A 17,669-nucleotide genomic window follows, 5' to 3' on the forward strand; every position below is an offset into this window, starting at 1 on the left:
TATCTCAGATAGTGTTGCGGCAGCACGATTGGATTCTCAATATTCCAAAATCGCAGCTGGTTCCGTCGACGTGTCTTCTGTTCCTAGGGATGATCCTGGACACAGTCCAGAAAAAGGTGTTTCTCCCGGAGGAGAAAGCCAGGGAGTTATCCGAGCTAGTCAGGAACCTCCTCAAACCGAGCCAAGTCTCAGTGCATCAATGCACAAGGGTTCTGGGTAAAATGGGAGCTTCCTACGAAGCAATCCCATTCGGCAGATTCCACGCAAGAACTTTCCAGTGGGACCTGCTGGACAAATGGTCCGGGTCGCATCTTCAGATGCATAAGCGGATAACCCTGTCACCAAGGACAAGGGTGTCCCTCCTGTGGTGGTTGCAGAGTGCTCATCTTCTAGAGGGCCGCAGATTCGGCATTCAGGACTGGGTCCTGGTAACCACGGATGCCAGCCTGCGAGGCTGGGGAGCAGTCACACAGGGAAGGAATATCCAGGACTTATGGTCAAGCCTGGAGACATCACTTCACATAAATATCCTGAAGCTAAGGGACATTTACAATGCTCTAAGCTTAGCAAGACCTTTGCTTCAAGGACAGCCGGTGTTGATCCAGTCGGACAACATCACGGCAGTCACCCACGTAAACAGACAGGGTGGCACAAGAAGCAGAAGGGCAATGACAGAAGCTGCAAGGATTCTTCGCTGGGCGGAAAATCATGGGATAGCACTGTCAGCAGTATTCATTCCGGGAGTGGACAACTGGGAAGCAGACTTCCTCAGCACGACCTCCACCCGGGGAGAGTGGGGACTTCACCCAGAAGTCTTCCACAGGATTATAAGCCGTTGGGAAAAACTCGACAGGTATTGCGCCAGGTCCAGGGACCCTCAGGCAATAGCTGTAGACGCTCTGGTAACACCGTGGGTGTACCAGTCAGGGTATGTGTTTCCTCCTCTGCCTCTCATACCCAAGGTACTGAGATTGATAAGATGGTGAGGAGTAAGCACTATATTCGTGGCTCCGGATTGGCCAAGAAGGACTTGGTAACCGGAACTTCAAGAGATGCTCACGGAGGATCCGTGGCCTCTACCTCTAAGAAGGGACCTGCTCCAGCAAGGACCCTGTCTGTTCCAAGACTTACCGCGGCTGCGTTTGACGGCATGGCGGTTGAACGCCGGATCCTGAAGGAAAAAGGGCATTCCGGATGAAGTCATCCCTATCCTGATTAAAGCCAGGAAGGATGTAACCGCAAAAACATTATCACCGCAATTGGCGAAAATATGTTGCGTGGTGCGAGGCCAGTAAGGCCCGACGGTGGAAATTCGACTGGGTCGATTCCTACATTTCCTACAAACAGGAGTGTCTATGGGCCTGAAATTGGGGTCCATTAAGGTTCAAATTTCGGCCCTGTCAATTTTCTTCCAAAAAGAACTAGCTTCAGTCCCTGAAGTTCAGACGTTTGTAAAAGGGGTACTGCATATACAGCCTCCTTTTGTGCCTCCAGTGGCACTTGGGATCTCAATGTAGTTTTTTTTTGGGGATTCCAAAAGTCACATTGGTTTGAACCACTTAAATCTGTGGAGTTAAAATATCTCACATGGAAAGTGGTCATGCTGTTGGCCCTGGCCTGGGCCAGGCGCGTGTCAGAATTGGCGGCTTTATCCTGTAAAAGCCCTTATCTGATTTTCCATTCGGACAGGGCGGAATTGAGGACTCGTCCTCAATTTCTCCCTAAGGTGTTTTCGGCATTTCACTTAAACCAACCTATTGTGGTGCCTGCGGCTACTAGGGACTTGGAGGATTCCAAGTTGCTGGACGTAGTCAGGGCCCTGAAAATATATGTTTCCAGGACGGCTGGAGTCAGAAAATCTGTCTCGCTGTTTATCCTGTATGCACCCAACAAGCTGGGTGCTCCTGCTTCTAAGCAGACGATTGCTCGTTGGATTTGTAGTACAATTCAGCTTGCACATTCTGTGGCAGGCCTGCCACAGCCAAAATCTGTAAAAGCCCATTCCACACGGAAAGTGGGCTCATCTTGTTGTTGTGAGCCATCTTTTCAGAGGCTCCTTCTGTTATCATGCTGTTAACTGGGTTCAGATCACAAGTTGTACGGTGTGATTGGTGTGGCTGGTAATGAGTCTTACCCGGGATTCAAAATCCTTCCTTATTGTGTACGCTCGTCCGGGCACAGTATCCTAACTGAGGCTTGGAGGAGGGTCATAGGGGGAGGAGCCAGTGCACACCATCTAGTCTCAAAGCTTTTACTTTGTGCCCAGTCTCCTGCGGAGCCGCTATTCCCCATGGTCCTTTCGGAGTCCCCAGCATCCACTACGGACTATGAGAAATAGAATTATCGGTAAGTAAATTCTTATTTTCCGATCACTCAGCTGGGTTAAACTCTCCCGATCAGCAAGTAGTGTGTACCCAGCTTTTTATTGCAGGTTTGAAAGGCCTGAGGGTATAGACAGTCGGCCAATATCTATTTTTTCCTGAGGCTAATAATCAAGATTGTAGTCTTTAGGTAGATCTGGCTGAGGTGGCAAAGCTATTTGGACAGCTTAAGCCCAGGAAGGCTCCGTGTCCAGGTGGTGTATCGCCGTTGGTCCTGAAGACCTGCGCCGAGCAGTTGGCACCTGTCTTCTCAAGGATTTTTAATCAATCCTTGGAATCCTTTGTGGTTCCTGCCTGTTTCAAATGCTCCACCATCATCCCGGTACCCAAGAAATTTGCCATTTCAGATCTAAATGATTACAGGCCTATTGCCCTTACATCGGTAGTCATGAAAACCCTGGAACGTCTGGTGCTAAATCAGTTGAAAGAGACGGCAGGTCCTCGATTGGATTCCCTGCAGTTTGCCTGTAGAGCAAATCTCTCCGTAGAGGATGCGGTCAACATGGGACTTCATTACATCTTGCAACATGTTGACCTGCCTGGGACCTATGCGAGGATCCTGTTCGTCGATTTCAGTTCAGGGATTCTGTTCTCCAAGTTGTTGAACTGTGGGGTTCCGCTATTCACCTGTAATTGGATTGTTGATTTCTTAACAAACAGTCTGTGAAAGCGGGGGATATCACCTCGAGTGTATGTACGACCAGTACGGGTGCACCTCAGGGATGCATCCTATCCCCTATTCTTTTCTCACTATATACTAATGACTGTGTTGCTGGTGAGTCATACAGTAGGGCAGGCTTGCAATATAACTGTCTCTGTGTATGTTATTGTGCTTATTGGGAATCACGGGTAAACACAAACTGTGCAGTGTATGTCGTACCAGATTCTCCATTATCCACTGACTCTGTTTCATGTGAACATTGCAGTCAGTCTTCACAAATCAGTGAAGGGTCTGGGGGGGAGGGTCCAGAGCCCCACTGGCTAGAGTCAGTTAAAACTATGATGTCTGATATGTCATCCCAGCTCACTGCTAATGTGCAGAAAACTCAGCTACTACAACAAGCTGTTGCAGATTTAGCTGCTAGGGCAGATGCACAGCCCCTCCCCCCCCCCCTCTCTCATGCAGGTCCACAGAAACGTGGCTTACCTGCTCTACTCTCTGATACAGATGATGATATACCTGAGGATGGGGATGACCTGGATCCCATTAGTGGAGATCCTGATTCTGCTCAGGGTATTTAACTCCTAATTCTGGCTTTACGGGACGTGTTACAGCTCCCGCTAGAGGAAGCTGAGTCACAGCAGTCGGTTTTTTTTTATACAAAATAAGCCTAATGTCACTTTCCCTGACTCTACAGAGTTACCTATTCAAGCAGGCCTTGAAAAATCCAGACAAAAAAATCCAAGTGTCCAAAAAGTTTTTGCGCACTTTCCCATTTGCTCCTGAAGGTAGAAAATTTTGGGAGGAACCCCCTGGGGGTGGATGCATCAGTCTCTCGCCTGTCTAAAAAGGCGATGATGCCTGCCCCGGGCTCCTTTACGATGAAGGATCCTGGGGATAGAAAGATAGAGACTACAATAACGTCTATATAAACAGCAGCAGGTATATCACAAAGGCCAGTCATTGCGGGTTGCTGGATGACCTATGCCATTCATTTCTGGGCCATTCAAATTCAGGGGGGTCTCTCGGGGGATATACCCTTGGTTACTATGGTAACCCTCCTAAAACACATTCAGGATACTACACGTGTCCTCTGTGATTCGCTCAAGGAGATGGTGAACATTAATGCTAGGACTTCTGCCATGGCAGTGTCGGCACGCAGGGCCTTGTGGCTGTGTCGGTGGATTGCGGACGCAGAATCCAAACGTAGTGTGGAATCCCTCCCCTTTTCTGGGGAATGGCTCTTTGGGGTTGAATTGGATACATGGATTTCTCTGACGTCCTAGTGGATGCTGGGGACTCCGAAAGGACCATGGGGAATAGCGGCTCCGCAGGAGACTGGGCACAAAAGTAAAAGCTTTAAGACTACCTGGTGTGCACTGGCTCCTCCCCCTATGACCCTCCTCCAAGCCTCAGTTAGATTTTTGTGCCCGAACGAGAAGGGTGCAGTCTAGGTGGCTCTCCTGAGCTGCTTAGAAAAAAGTTTAGTTTTAGGTTTTTTATTTTCAGTGAGACCTGCTGGCAACAGGCTCACTGCATCGAGGGACTAAGGGGAGAAGAAGCGAACTCACCTGCGTGCAGAGTGGATTGGGCTTCTTAGGCTACTGGACATTAGCTCCAGAGGGACGATCACAGGCCCAGCCATGGATGGGTCCCAGAGCCGCGCCGCCTTCCCCCTTACAGAGCCAGAAGAGCAGAAGAGGTCCGGAAAAATCGGCGGCAGAAGACGTCCTGTCTTCAATAAGGTAGCGCACAGCACCGCAGCTGTGCACCATTGCTCTCAGCACACTTCACACTCCGGTCACTGAGGGTGCAGGGCGCTGGGTGGGGGTGCCCTGAGACGCAATATAAACACCTTAGGGGGCAAAAAATGCATCACATATAGCTCCTGGGCTATATGGATGCATTTAACTCATGCCTGTTTTTCCATAAAAAAGCGGGAGAACGGCCGCCGAGAAGGGGGCGGAGCCTATCTCCTCAGCACACTGGCGCCATTTTTCCTCACAGCTCCGTTGGAGGGAAGCTCCCTGACTCTCCCCTGCAGTCCTGCACTACAGAAACAGGGTAAAACAAGAGGGGGGGCACTAAATTGGCAGATAAATCTATACAGCAGCTATATAAGGGAAAAACACTTATATAAGGTTATCCCTGTGTATATATATAGCGCTCTGGTGTGTGCTGGCAAACTCTCCCTCTGTCTCCCCAAAGGGCTAGTGGGGTCCTGTCCTCTATCAGAGCATTCCCTGTGTGTGTGCTGTGTGTCGGTACGTTGTGTCGACATGTATGAGGAGGAAAATGGTATGGAGGCGGAGCAATTGCCTGTATTAGTGATGTCACCCCCTAGGGAGTCGACACCTGACTGGATGGTCTTATGAAAGGAATTACGTGATAGTGTCAGCACTTTACAAAAGACTGTTGACGACATGAGACAGCCGGCAAATCAGTTAATACCTGTACAGGCGTCTCAAACACCGTCAGGGGCTCTAAAGCGTCCGTTACCTCAGGTGGTCGACACAGACCCAGACACGGACACTGACTCCAGTGTCGACGGTGAGGAAACAAACGTATTTTCCAGTAGGGCCACACGTTACATGATCACGGCAATGAAGGAGGTTTTGAACATTTCTGATACTACAAGTACCACAAAAAAGGGTATTATGTGGGGTGTGAAAAAACTACCCGTAGTTTTTCCTGAATCAGATGAATTAAATGAGGTGTGTGATGAAGCGTGGGTTTCCCCCGATAAAAAACTGCTAATTTCTAAAAAAATTATTGGCATTATACCCTTTCCCGCCAGAGGTTAGGGCGCATTGGGAAACACCCCCGAGGGTGAATAAGGCGCTCACACGCTTATCAAAACAAGTGGCGTTACCGTCTCCTGATACGGCCACCCTCAAGGAACCAGCTGATAGGAAGCTGGAAAATATCCTAAAAAGTATATACACACATACTGGTATTATACTGCGACCAGCAATCGCCTCAGCCTGGATGTGCAGTGCTGGGGTGGCTTGGTCGGATTCCCTGACTGAAAATATTGATACCCTGGACAGGGACAATATATTATTGACTATAGAGCATTTAAAGGATGCATTTCTATATATGAGAGATGCACAGAGGGATATTTGCACTCTGGCATCAAGAGTAAGTGCGCTGTCCATTTCTGCCAGAAGAGGGTTATGGACACGACAGTGGTCAGGTGATGCGGATTCCAAACGGCATATGGAAGTATTGCCGTATAAAGGGGAGGAGTTATTTGGGGTCGGTCTATCGGACCTGGTGGCCACGGCAACGGCTGGGAAATCCACCTTTTTACCCCAGGTCACCTCTCAGCAGAAAAAGACACCGTCTTTTCAGGCTCAGTCCTTTCGTCCCCATAAGGGCAAGCGGGCAAAAGGCCACTCGTATCTGCCCCGGGGCAGAGGAAGGGGAAAAAGACTGCAGCAGGCAGCCTCTTCCCAGGAACAGAAGCCCTCCCCCGCTTCTGCCAAGTCCTCAGCATGACGCTGGGGCCTTACAAGCGGACTCAGGCACGTGGGGGCCCGTCTCAAGAATTTCAGCGCGCAGTGGGCTCACTCGCAAGTGGACCCCTGGATCCTGCAGGTAGTATCTCAGGGGTACAAATTGGAATTTGAGACGTCTCCCCCTCGCCGGTTCCTGAAGTCTGCTTTACCAACGTCTCCCCCCGACAGGGAGGCGGTATTGGAAGCCATTCACAAGCTGTATTCCCAGCAGGTGATAATCAAGGTACCCCTCCTACAACAGGGAAAGGGGTATTATTCCACGCTGTTTGTGGTACCGAAGCCGGACGGCTCGGTGAGACCTATTTTAAATCTGAAATCCTTGAACACTTACATACAAAGGTTCAAATTCAAGATGGAATCACTCAGAGCAGTGATAGCGAACCTGGAAGAAGGGGACTATATGGTGTCTCTGGACATCAAGGATGCTTACCTCCATGTCCCAATTTGCCCTTCTCACCAAGGGTACCTCAGGTTTGTGGTACAGAACTGTCACTATCAGTTTCAGACGCTGCCGTTTGGATTGTCCACGGCACCCCGGGTCTTTACCAAGGTAATGGCCGAAATGATGATTCTTCTTCGAAGAAAAGGCGTCTTAATTATCCCTTACTTGGACGATCTCCTGATAAGGGCAAGGTCCAGAGAACAGTTAGAGGTCGGAGTAGCACTATCTCAAGTAGTACTACGACAGCACGGATGGATTCTAAATATTCCAAAATCGCAGCTGATTCCGACGACACGTCTGCTGTTCCTAGGGATGATTCTGGACACAGTACAGAAAAAGGTGTTTCTCCCGGAGGAGAAAGCCAGGGAGTTATCCGACCTAGTCAGGAACCTCCTAAAACCAGGCCAAGTGTCAGTGCATCAATGCACAAGGGTCCTGGGAAAAATGGTGGCTTCTTACGAAGCGATTCCATTCGGCAGATTCCACGCAAGAACTTTTCAGTGGGATCTGCTGGACAAATGGTCCGGATCGCATCTTCAAATGCATCAGCGGATAACCCTGTCTCCAAGGACAAGGGTGTCTCTCCTGTGGTGGTTGCAGAGTGCTCATCTTCTAGAGGGCCGCAGATTCGGCATTCAGGACTGGGTCCTGGTGACCACGGATGCCAGCCTGAGAGGCTGGGGAGCAGTCACACAGGGAAAAAATTTCCAGGGCTTGTGGTCAAGCATGAAAACGTCACTTCACATAAATATCCTGGAACTAAGGGCCATTTACAATGCCCTAAGTCAGGCAAGGCCTCTGCTTCAGGGTCAGCCGGTGCTGATCCAGTCGGACAACATCACGGCAGTCGCCCACGTAAACAGACAGGGCGGCACAAGAAGCAGGAGGGCAATGACGGAAGTTGCAAGGATTCTTCGCTGGGCGGAAAATCATGTGATAGCACTGTCAGCAGTGTTCATTCCGGGAGTGGACAACTGGGAAGCAGACTTCCTCAGCAGACACGATCTCCACCCGGGGGAGTGGGGACTTCACCCAGAAGTCTTCCACATGATTGTGAACCGTTGGGAAAAACCAAAGGTGGACATGATGGCGTCCCGCCTCAACAAAAAACTGGACAGATATTGCGCCAGGTCAAGGGACCCTCAGGCAATAGCTGTGGACGCTCTGGTAACACCGTGGGTGTACCAGTCAGTGTATGTGTTCCCTCCTCTGCCTCTCATACCCAAGGTACTGAGAATCATAAGAAGGAGAGGAGTAAGGACTATACTCGTGGCTCCGGATTGGTCAAGAAGGACTTGGTACCCGGAACTTCAAGAGATGCTCACGGAAGACCCGTGGCCTCTACCTCTAAGAAAGGACCTGCTCCAGCAGGGACCATGTCTGTTCCAAGACTTAACGCGGCTGCGTTTGACGGCATGGCGGTTGAACGCCGGATCCTGAAGGAAAAAGGCATTCCGGATGAAGTCATCCCTACCCTGATCAAAGCCAGGAAGGATGTAACTGTGCAACATTATCACCGTATTTGGCGTAAATATGTTGCATGGTGTGAGGCCAGGAAGGCCCCTACAGAGGAATTTCAACTGGGTCGTTTCCTGCATTTCCTGCAAACAGGACTGTCTATGGGCCTAAAATTAGGGTCCATTAAGGTTCAAATTTCGGCCCTGTCAATATTCTTCCAAAAAGAACTAGCTTCAGTTCCTGAAGTTCAGACGTTTGTCAAGGGGGTACTGCATATACAGCCTCCTTTTGTGCCTCCAGTGGCACCTTGGGATCTCAATGTAGTTTTGGGGTTCCTAAAATCACATTGGTTTGAACCACTCACCACTGTGGACTTAAAATATCTCACATGGAAAGTGGTAATGCTGTTAGCCCTGGCCTCAGCCAGGCGTGTCTCAGAATTGGCAGCTTTATCCTATAAAAGCCCTTACCTAATTTTTCATACGGACAGGGCAGAATTGAGGACTCGTCCTCAATTTCTCCCTAAGGTGGTTTCAGCATTTCACTTAAACCAGCCTATTGTGGTGCCTGCGGCTACTAGGGACTTGGAGGATTCCAAGTTGCTGGACGTAGTCAAGGCCCTGAAAATATATGTTTCCAGGACGGCTGGAGTCAGAAAATCTGACTCGCTGTTTATCCTGTATGCACCCAACAAGCTGGGTGCTCCTGCTTCTAAGCAGACTATTGCTCGTTGGATTTGTAGTACAATTCAGCTTGCACATTCTGTGGCAGGCCTGCCACAGCCAAAATCTGTAAAAGCCCATTCCACACGGAAAGTGGGCTCATCTTGGGCGGCTGCCCGAGGGGTCTCGGCTTTACAACTTTGCCGAGCAGCTACTTGGTCAGGGGCAAACACGTTTGCTAAATTCTACAAATTTGATACCCTGGCTGAGGAGGACCTGGAGTTCTCTCATTCGGTGCTGCAGAGTCATCCGCACTCTCCCGCCCGTTTGGGAGCTTTGGTATAATCCCCATGGTCCTTTCGGAGTCCCCAGCATCCACTAGGACGTCAGAGAAAATAAGAATTTACTTACCGATAATTCTATTTCTCATAGTCCGTAGTGGATGCTGGGCGCCCATCCCAAGTGCGGATTGTCTGCAATACTTGTACATAGTTATTGTTACAAAAAATCGGGTTATTATTGTTGTGAGCCATCTTTTCAGAGGCTCCTCTGTTATCATGCTGTTAACTGGGTTCAGATCACAAGTTGTACGGTGTGATTGGTGTGGCTGGTATGAGTCTTACCCGGGATTCAAAATCCTTCCTTATTGTGTACGCTCGTCCGGGCACAGTATCCTAACTGAGGCTTGGAGGAGGGTCATAGGGGGAGGAGCCAGTGCACACCAGGTAGTCTCAAACAAAGAAAAAGTGGTGCGCTTTTGTGTCTTAAAATTCAATGAGTTTAGGTGTCTGCTTATGCTCAGAACTGAAATAAAACCATAGAATCTGCTTTATAAATAACTCAATCAATCTTTACTTCAATTAATAATCAATATATTACACATAAAAAATATATATAAAACAAGGAATAGGTTTGTATAACACACACTCAAATAGGAAGCATCAAATAACCTCTAGCGCTGTATAGTTGTTGGCAACAATGTACCTCTTTCGACACTAAGCAGACCCTTTGCAATCTGCTAGATATTGTGTCAAATTGTAACAAATACTGACAATTTTGCAAGGGAAAAGGTCTCTCCTACCCTTCTGCTCCTGGCGTCCCAGTGCAGAGGGATGCTGCTGTATAATGATTTACCCGAATTTGCGGGAATGTCTGGCAGTGCAGTCACCTGGAGAGATATATACGTTCCTAAGATTGTCAGTAAAACCATCCACCGCCCGTGCAGTACAATCTCAGTTCTGGCAGGTGGGTATATATAATTGCTCCCAATTACCGCTTTCTGATGTGGCCGCTGGACTTGGCACAGTCTCGGTCCTGGCTTGCAGGTGAGCGGAGCTCAGTTCTGGCAGGTGGATATATATATATAGATGCTCCCAGTTACCGCTTTCTGATGTAGCCGCTGGACTTGGCACAGTCTCGGTCCTGGCTTGCGGGTCAGCGGAGCTCCGGTTAGCGCTTACAACGAGGCCGTTGCAGATGTAACTCGTGTGATGCTTCCGTCAGTGTGTGACAGCAAACGGGGATGTGACGTCAACGCGTTTCGTCCCGTCGTAAATCGGGACTTCCTCAAGACTCTCACCAGGTAGTCTTAAAGCTTTTACTTTTGTGCCCAGTCTCCTGCGGAGCCGCTATTCCCCATGGTCCTTTCGGAGTCCCCAGCATCCACTACGGACTATGAGAAATAGAATTATCGGTAAGTAAATTCTTATTTTCCAGAGTTTCGGCTGGGAAATCCACGTTTCTTCCCCCTGGGGCCCCGCCGGCGAGACGTTCCTACCCGGGGCCGCCTGTCCAGTCCTTTCGTTCTTACAGATTTCGATCTAAGGCCAGAGGTGCCTCCAATGCGACTAGAGGCACCAGAGGTAAGTTTAGAAAGCCTGCAAGCACCAGCTCTCCGGAACAGACCACCAGTTCTGCATCCAGTAAGGCGTCAGCATGACAGTGCCCACCCCGAGGGGATCTCGAGGTGGGGGCTCAACTGCGTCGCTTCAGCCGCATCTGGGAGACCTCCTGCCAGGGTGCCTGGGTCAGAAATCTAATTTCTCAAGGTTACAAGCAGGAGTTCGACAGTACTCCCCCCAACAATTTTTCAAATCAAGCTTACCAGCTTTAGAGGATATGCAAGTTACGTTGCAACAGGCCATCCAAAAGTTGGTCCAGTCTCGCGTTGTTGTTCCAGTACCAATGCCGCGACAAGACAAGGGGTTTTACTCGAACCTATTTGTGGTACCAAAACCGGACTGTTCGGTAAGACCCATTTTAAATCTAAAATCCTTGAATCCTTATTTGAAGGTGTTCAAGTTCAAGATGGAATCCCTGCGAGCTGTGATTGTGAGCCTAGAGGAACAGGAATTCACGGTCTCCTTGGATATCAAGGACACCTACCTCCATATTCCGATTTGGCCGCCTCATCAGGCGTACCTGCGGTTAGCCCTGCTGGACAATCATTTCCAATTCCAGGCACTGCCCTTCAGCCTGTCCACAGCCCTGAGGGTATTCACGAAGGTGATGGCGGAGATGATGTTCCAACTCCAGATCCAGGGGGTGAATGTTGTCCCTTACCTGGACGATCTTCTGATCAAAGCAACATCCAGGGAGATTTTATTGCTCCATATCGACCGCACTATCCAACTTCTCAGTGGCTCCTGTTCCTGGGGATGTTGTTGGATACTGTGGCCCAGAAGGTTTTCCTACCAGAGGACAAGGCGAGAATACTTCAGGAGATGGTCCGCATGGTGCTCCGACCTACTTGAGTGTCCATCCATCTTTGCATAAGATTGTTGGGAAAGATGGTCTCCTCATACGAGGCAATCCAATGTGGGAGGTTCCATGCCAGAACTTTTCAGCTGGATCTCCTGAGCAACTGGTCCGGATCACATCTTCAGATGCACCGGATGATACGGCTGTCGCCTCGGGCCAGGATTTCCCTCCTGTGGTGGCTGCAGTCCTCCAATCTACTGGAGGGACGGAGTTTCGGGATTCAGGATTGGACCCTCCTCACGACGGATGCGAGTCTACGAGTATGGGGAGCTGTCACCCAAGGGGCCCAGTTTTAGGGCAGGTGGTCAGCCCACGAATGCCTCCTTCCAATCAACATCGGGCGATCTACAATGCTCTGCTTCAGGCCTCTCCTCTGCTCAAGGATCTCGCGATCCAAGTACAGTCGGACAACACCACAGCAGTGGCATACATCAATCAGCAAGGAGGGACAAAAAGAACAAAAGCGTTCTTCCCCGACCAAGTAGCAGCTCGGAAAAGTTGTAAGGCCGAGACTCCACGGGCAGCCGCCCAGGAAGATCCCACAGATCTTGTAGAGTGGGCCTTCAGAGACTTAGGAACAGGTAAGGCTGCTGACACATAGCCTATTGGATAGTAACCCTAATCCAGCGAGCAAGGGACTGCTTTGAATCAGGACAACCCTTTTTCTGTGCGTCATAGAGCACGAACAAGGAATCCGTCTTTCTTATCCAAGTCGTTCTCTTGACATAGATCTTCAAGGCTTGCACAGAATCCAATGCCTCCGGAGGAGCAGAAGCGCCCGAACTGGACAGAATCACAAGAGGCTGATTCAAGTGAAACGCAGAGACATCCTTCGGCAGGAACTGCTGTCTAGTCCGGAGCTCCGCTCTGTCAAAAGACCACATATGGACTTTTACACGACAAGGCCCCCAATACTGAGACACGGCGAGCAGAAGCCAGGGCCAGTAGCTAGAGAACTAGGAGATATAGCCATCATGTAGTCCAGCTTAATGAGAAGCCTCTGAGTGGTGGCAGCAATGGCGTGAATTATATACTGCAGAGAGCTGACCATCTTGAAAACGTGCAGGTATCAAAACAAGAGATTTGAGCACCAGCCAAAATAAGGACCAACGGCAAGATGGCGGCAGCTAGCACACTGCCAGTGTTTACCAGCACAATAAGAAATATCAGGCAGTCTGTGCACAAGTATAACTCGGGGGGGAAAAACACCAGATGACTGCTGAGACGGGAGACAGCACTGGTACACAGCTGCTGCAGCACAGAGATATATGTGGCAAAGAGATTCTATTCACCTCTCACAGAGTGCAGAAGCTGCAGGAGGATCTGTACTGCTGCCAAAGGAGACCACAACAGCAAGATGGCGGCGGTTCACGGTCAGCAAGCAGCAGATGCCAAATCAAATGAACGGGAGCAGGAACACAGCCAAACAACAAGAGTCCTCCACACCGCTCCAGAAAACTCTGCCAGGCAAAAGGAGGGAGCTGTCAGGTAAGTAGTGAGTCGCAATGCAGCGGATGGAGCCGGGAGCTTGGACACCAGGCCACACTGAGGGTAGACTTGACCACCGAAAATATCAGAGATTACTCAGGAAAGCACCACACCGCGATTCCACCTCAGGACTCCTGACAACCAGGAACCAGTTTCCCTATATATGAGTCCGCTCAGTACCACAACGACTGCGAGAATCAGGATAAATGAATGCTATTAGCAGGAGAGCCAGAAAGATGGTTCTTTCTCTCAGCTACTCCAGGCCACGCCCCAGTGGGAATTTATTTTTTAAATGGGTGCTCAATGCTATAGCTGTGTAGAGTAAAAGTATACAGCAAGAACTTGCCCAGTATTGCAGGGTAAGCACTTCACATAAGGTAGTGTTTACCATTCCCTTACAGTGGTGCCTGAAGTGGGGAACTCCTATTTCATCGTTGTTACTGTACATTAATTAAACTTTGAATATGTGTACAAAGTCCATGCTTTTGTCTACCACATGCTGTTTGTTCCTTAGCATGTTTTTGCTTGTATTTATCAGGATTCTACAAGTGTTCCTGCCATAACACACCGAATAGATCAGGTTTTATCTCAGTACAGAAACAGGCCTGTGACCCCTGGTTCCGGTTATCAGAGTAGTTGTATGGATGCCACCTCCTCATCAGAGCAACAGTTTGCCACTCATCAAGTCACCAATAACATGCTCCGTGAAATGAGGATTAAAAAGTTAGAGGATCAGATATCCGAACTTCTCGTGAAGGTTAGTGAGTGCAATTTATCCTACAGAGGAGCCAAGCTTATAAGGTGTAAAAGGGGAAATTTGTTGATGTACGCTTTCTTTGTAGGCATCCAATCCCAAAACAGATAAACCCGAAAAAATGCTAAAAGCAAAAAGAGACACAGACCTGACAACAGAGAGTGACTATGAAAGCGGGAAAGAAAACGTAAAGACAAAGACCAGTTTAACTAAAAAGAGCAAAATCCCTGGTTACTGTAAGAGCAGCCAGATACAGAAGTCTCACAGCCATCACCAGCCGAAGGCCAGAACTTTAAACAGGTATCTGAGTGACGCAGCTCTTTATTATTGTTTATTCAGATTGTTTATTTAACAAGTTGCAGCAGAACACACGCTGTAATGCGGCCATACATTAGCGCCGCGATTCCGCAATGCTGATTGGTGGACATCGATCGCGTTTGGCAAATTCAGCATGTTAAAGATCCCAGACTTGCAGATTTCAATAATTTTTTGGTTGGAATCTGCCAATTTGGGATTTCCAACATGTTGGATTTACCCAACTACGGCGTCAGCAGAGCAGCAAATTGTGAATAACCCGTAGCCACCAGTCTATGTAACATTTTAATTTAATCCTTGATCTGTTGTTTTTTTTTTGTTGTTGTTTTTTAAACTAATTTATTAATTGATTCTAAGTAATTACAACGCTAGTATTACGAATGCTGATGAAATGATGTAACTGGCGGGGGAAAAAAAATTGACCCAAATAAAGTTGTGCAGGTTTAATCATTCTTTGATGTTGCAAATGTGCTTCCTTTGGATATTCACTTATATTAAGTAACTTTAGCTATGGTAATAGTCCTAATAATTATTTTAAAACAAGAGAGCAGTACATTCATTTATGTCTAGAAAGCTTCTAGTTGGAATTTACCAACCTTGCAATATGTACACGTGATTATGGTGGTCATTCCGAGTTGTTCGCTCGCTAGCAGTTTTTAGCAGTTGTGCAAACGCTATGCCGCCGCCCACTGGGAGTGTATATTCGCTTAGCAGAAGTGCGAACGAAAGGATCGCAGAGCGGCTACAAAATAATTTTGTGCAGTTTCAGAGTAGCTTCAGACCTACTCAGCGCTTGCGATCACTTCAGACCATTCAGTTCCTGATTTGACGTCGCAAACACGCCCTGCGTTCGCCCAGCCACGCCTGCATTTTTGCTGGCTTGCCTGCGTTTTTTCGAACACTCCCTGAAAACGGTCAGTTGACACCCAGAAACGCCCACTTCATGTCAATCACTCTGCGGCCAGCAGTGCGACTGAAAAGCTTCGCTAGACCCTGTGTGAAACTACATCGTTCATTGTAAAAGTACGTTGCGCGTGCGCATTGCGATGCATTCGCAGAAGTGCCTTTTTTTGCCTCATCGCTGCACAGCGAACGAATGCAGCTAGCGATCAACTCGGAATGACCCTCTATATCCGCTACATGGTAGTTGCATCAGAATGTCTTGAATCTAAGATCACCCCCTGCCTCTTACTGATCAGTCATTCTGTTTAGCAGAGCAAGGGGAGGTGCTCTCAGATTCAGGAAACAGTGGCACTGTAATAGAGACATTATGTGCCGGATGTAATGACGCCCAACACTTTTTTTTTTTTAAAGGGGCAGAACCATGCCATTAAGTGATTGCCCCTTTTTAAAAAAAAAAATGTCCGAGTTCGGCTGTCGATTTAGGACATCATTATATGTGGCCCTATAAGTTTGAATGGAAAATACCAATTTATGTAAAACAAACACATTATTACCACCCCAGTACAGTCACCTCTGGTGGTAACAATGTAGTGGGGGGGGGGGAGCAATATCTGTTGTGTCAATGCATTGAATAATTAAACAAGTATTTAAAAAATGAACTAGATTTCTCTGACGTCCTAGTGGATGCTGGGAACTCCGTAAGGACCATGGGGAATAGCGGCTCCGCAGGAGACTGGGCACAAAAGTAAAGCTTTAGGACTACCTGGTGTGCACTGGCTCCTCCCCCTATGACCCTCCTCCAAGCCTCAGTTAGATTTTTGTGCCCGGCCGAGAAGGGTGCATTCTAGGAGGCTCTCCTGAGTTTCTTAGTAAAAGTTTAGTTTTAGGTTTTTTATTTTCAGTGAGACCTGCTGGCAACAGGCTCACTGCATCGAGGGACTAAGGGGAGAAGAAGCGAACCTGCCTGCTTGCAGCCAGCTTGGGCTTCTTGGCTACTGGACACCATTAGCTCCAGAGGGACCGAACACAGGCCCAGCCTCGGAGTCCGGTCCCAGAGCCGCGCCGCCGGCCCCCTTACAGAGCCAGAAGCAAGAAGAGGTCCGGAAAATCGGCGGCAGAAGACATCAGTCTTCACCAAGGTAGCGCACAGCACTGCAGCTGTGCGCCATTGCTCCTCAGGCACACTTCACACTCCGGTCACTGAGGGTGCAGGGCGCTGGGGGGGGGCGCCCTGAGCAGCAATAGAAACACCTTGGCTGGCTAAAATACATCACATATAACCCCCAGGGCTATATGGATGTATTTTAACCCCTGCCAGAATACAGCAAAAAGCGGGAGAAAAGTCCGCCGAGAAGGGGCGGAGCCTATCTCCTCAGCACACGGGCGCCATTTTCCCTCACAGCTTCGCTGGAAGGACGTCTCCCTGACTCTCCCCTGCAGTCCTGCACTACAGAAAAGGGTAAAACAAGAGAGGGGGGCACTAATTAGGCGCAGTATAAATAAAACAGCAGCTATAAGGGGAAAAACACTTCTATAAGGTTATCCCTGTATATATATAGCGCTCTGGTGTGTGCTGGCATACTCTCCCTCTGTCTCCCCAAAGGGCTAGTGGGGTCCTGTCCTCTATCAGAGCATTCCCTGTGTGTATGCTGTGTGTCGGTACGATTGTGTCGACATGTATGAGGAGGAAAATGGTGTGGAGGCGGACCAATTGCCTGTAATGGAGATGTCACCCCCTAGGGAGTCGACACCTGAGTGGCTGAGCTTATGGAAGGAATTACGTGACAGTGTCAGCTCTTTACAAAAGACGGTTGATGACATGAGACAGCCGGCTACTCAGCTCGTGCCTGTCTAGGCGTCTCAAAAGCCATCAGGGGCTCTAAAACGCCCGTTACCTCAGATGGCAGATACAGACGCCGACACGGATACTGACTCCAGTGTCGACGATGAAGAGACGAATGTGACTTCCAGTAGGGCCACACGTTACATGATTGATGCTATGAAAAATGTTTTACATATTTCTGATAATACAAGTACCACTAAAAAGAGTATTATGTTTGGTGAGAAAAAACTGCCTGTAGTTTTTCCTGCATCTGAGGAATTAAATGAAGTGTGTGATGAAGCGTGGGTTTCCCCCGATAAAAAACTGATAATTCCTAAAAGGTTATTAGCATCATACCCCTTCCCGCCAGAGGATAGGGCACATTGGGAAACACCCCCTAAGGTGGATAAAGCGCTCACACGTTTGTCAAAACAGGTGGCACTACCGTCTCCTGATAGGGCCGCCCTTAAGGAACCTGCTGACAGAAAGCAGGAGAATATCC

General features: G+C 48.8%; 1 protein-coding gene across 6 annotated transcripts in view; it reads left to right on the forward strand.

Annotated features, from left to right (window-relative positions):
* The window catches only part of LRRCC1 (leucine rich repeat and coiled-coil centrosomal protein 1), a 267,597-nt gene that overhangs the window by 129,105 nt on the left and 120,823 nt on the right, over nt 1-17,669 (forward strand). For all 6 annotated transcript variants that reach the window (XM_063924032.1, XM_063924034.1, XM_063924031.1 and 3 more), the window contains 2 exons: nt 13,912-14,130; nt 14,216-14,427. In XM_063924032.1, the coding sequence (XP_063780102.1) occupies nt 13,912-14,130; nt 14,216-14,427 (431 nt within the window). The remainder of the gene's footprint in view (nt 1-13,911; nt 14,131-14,215; nt 14,428-17,669) is intronic.

The sequence above is a fragment of the Pseudophryne corroboree genome, chromosome 5 (genome assembly GCF_028390025.1).
Source record: "Pseudophryne corroboree isolate aPseCor3 chromosome 5, aPseCor3.hap2, whole genome shotgun sequence".
Classification (NCBI taxonomy): Eukaryota; Metazoa; Chordata; class Amphibia; order Anura; family Myobatrachidae; genus Pseudophryne; species Pseudophryne corroboree.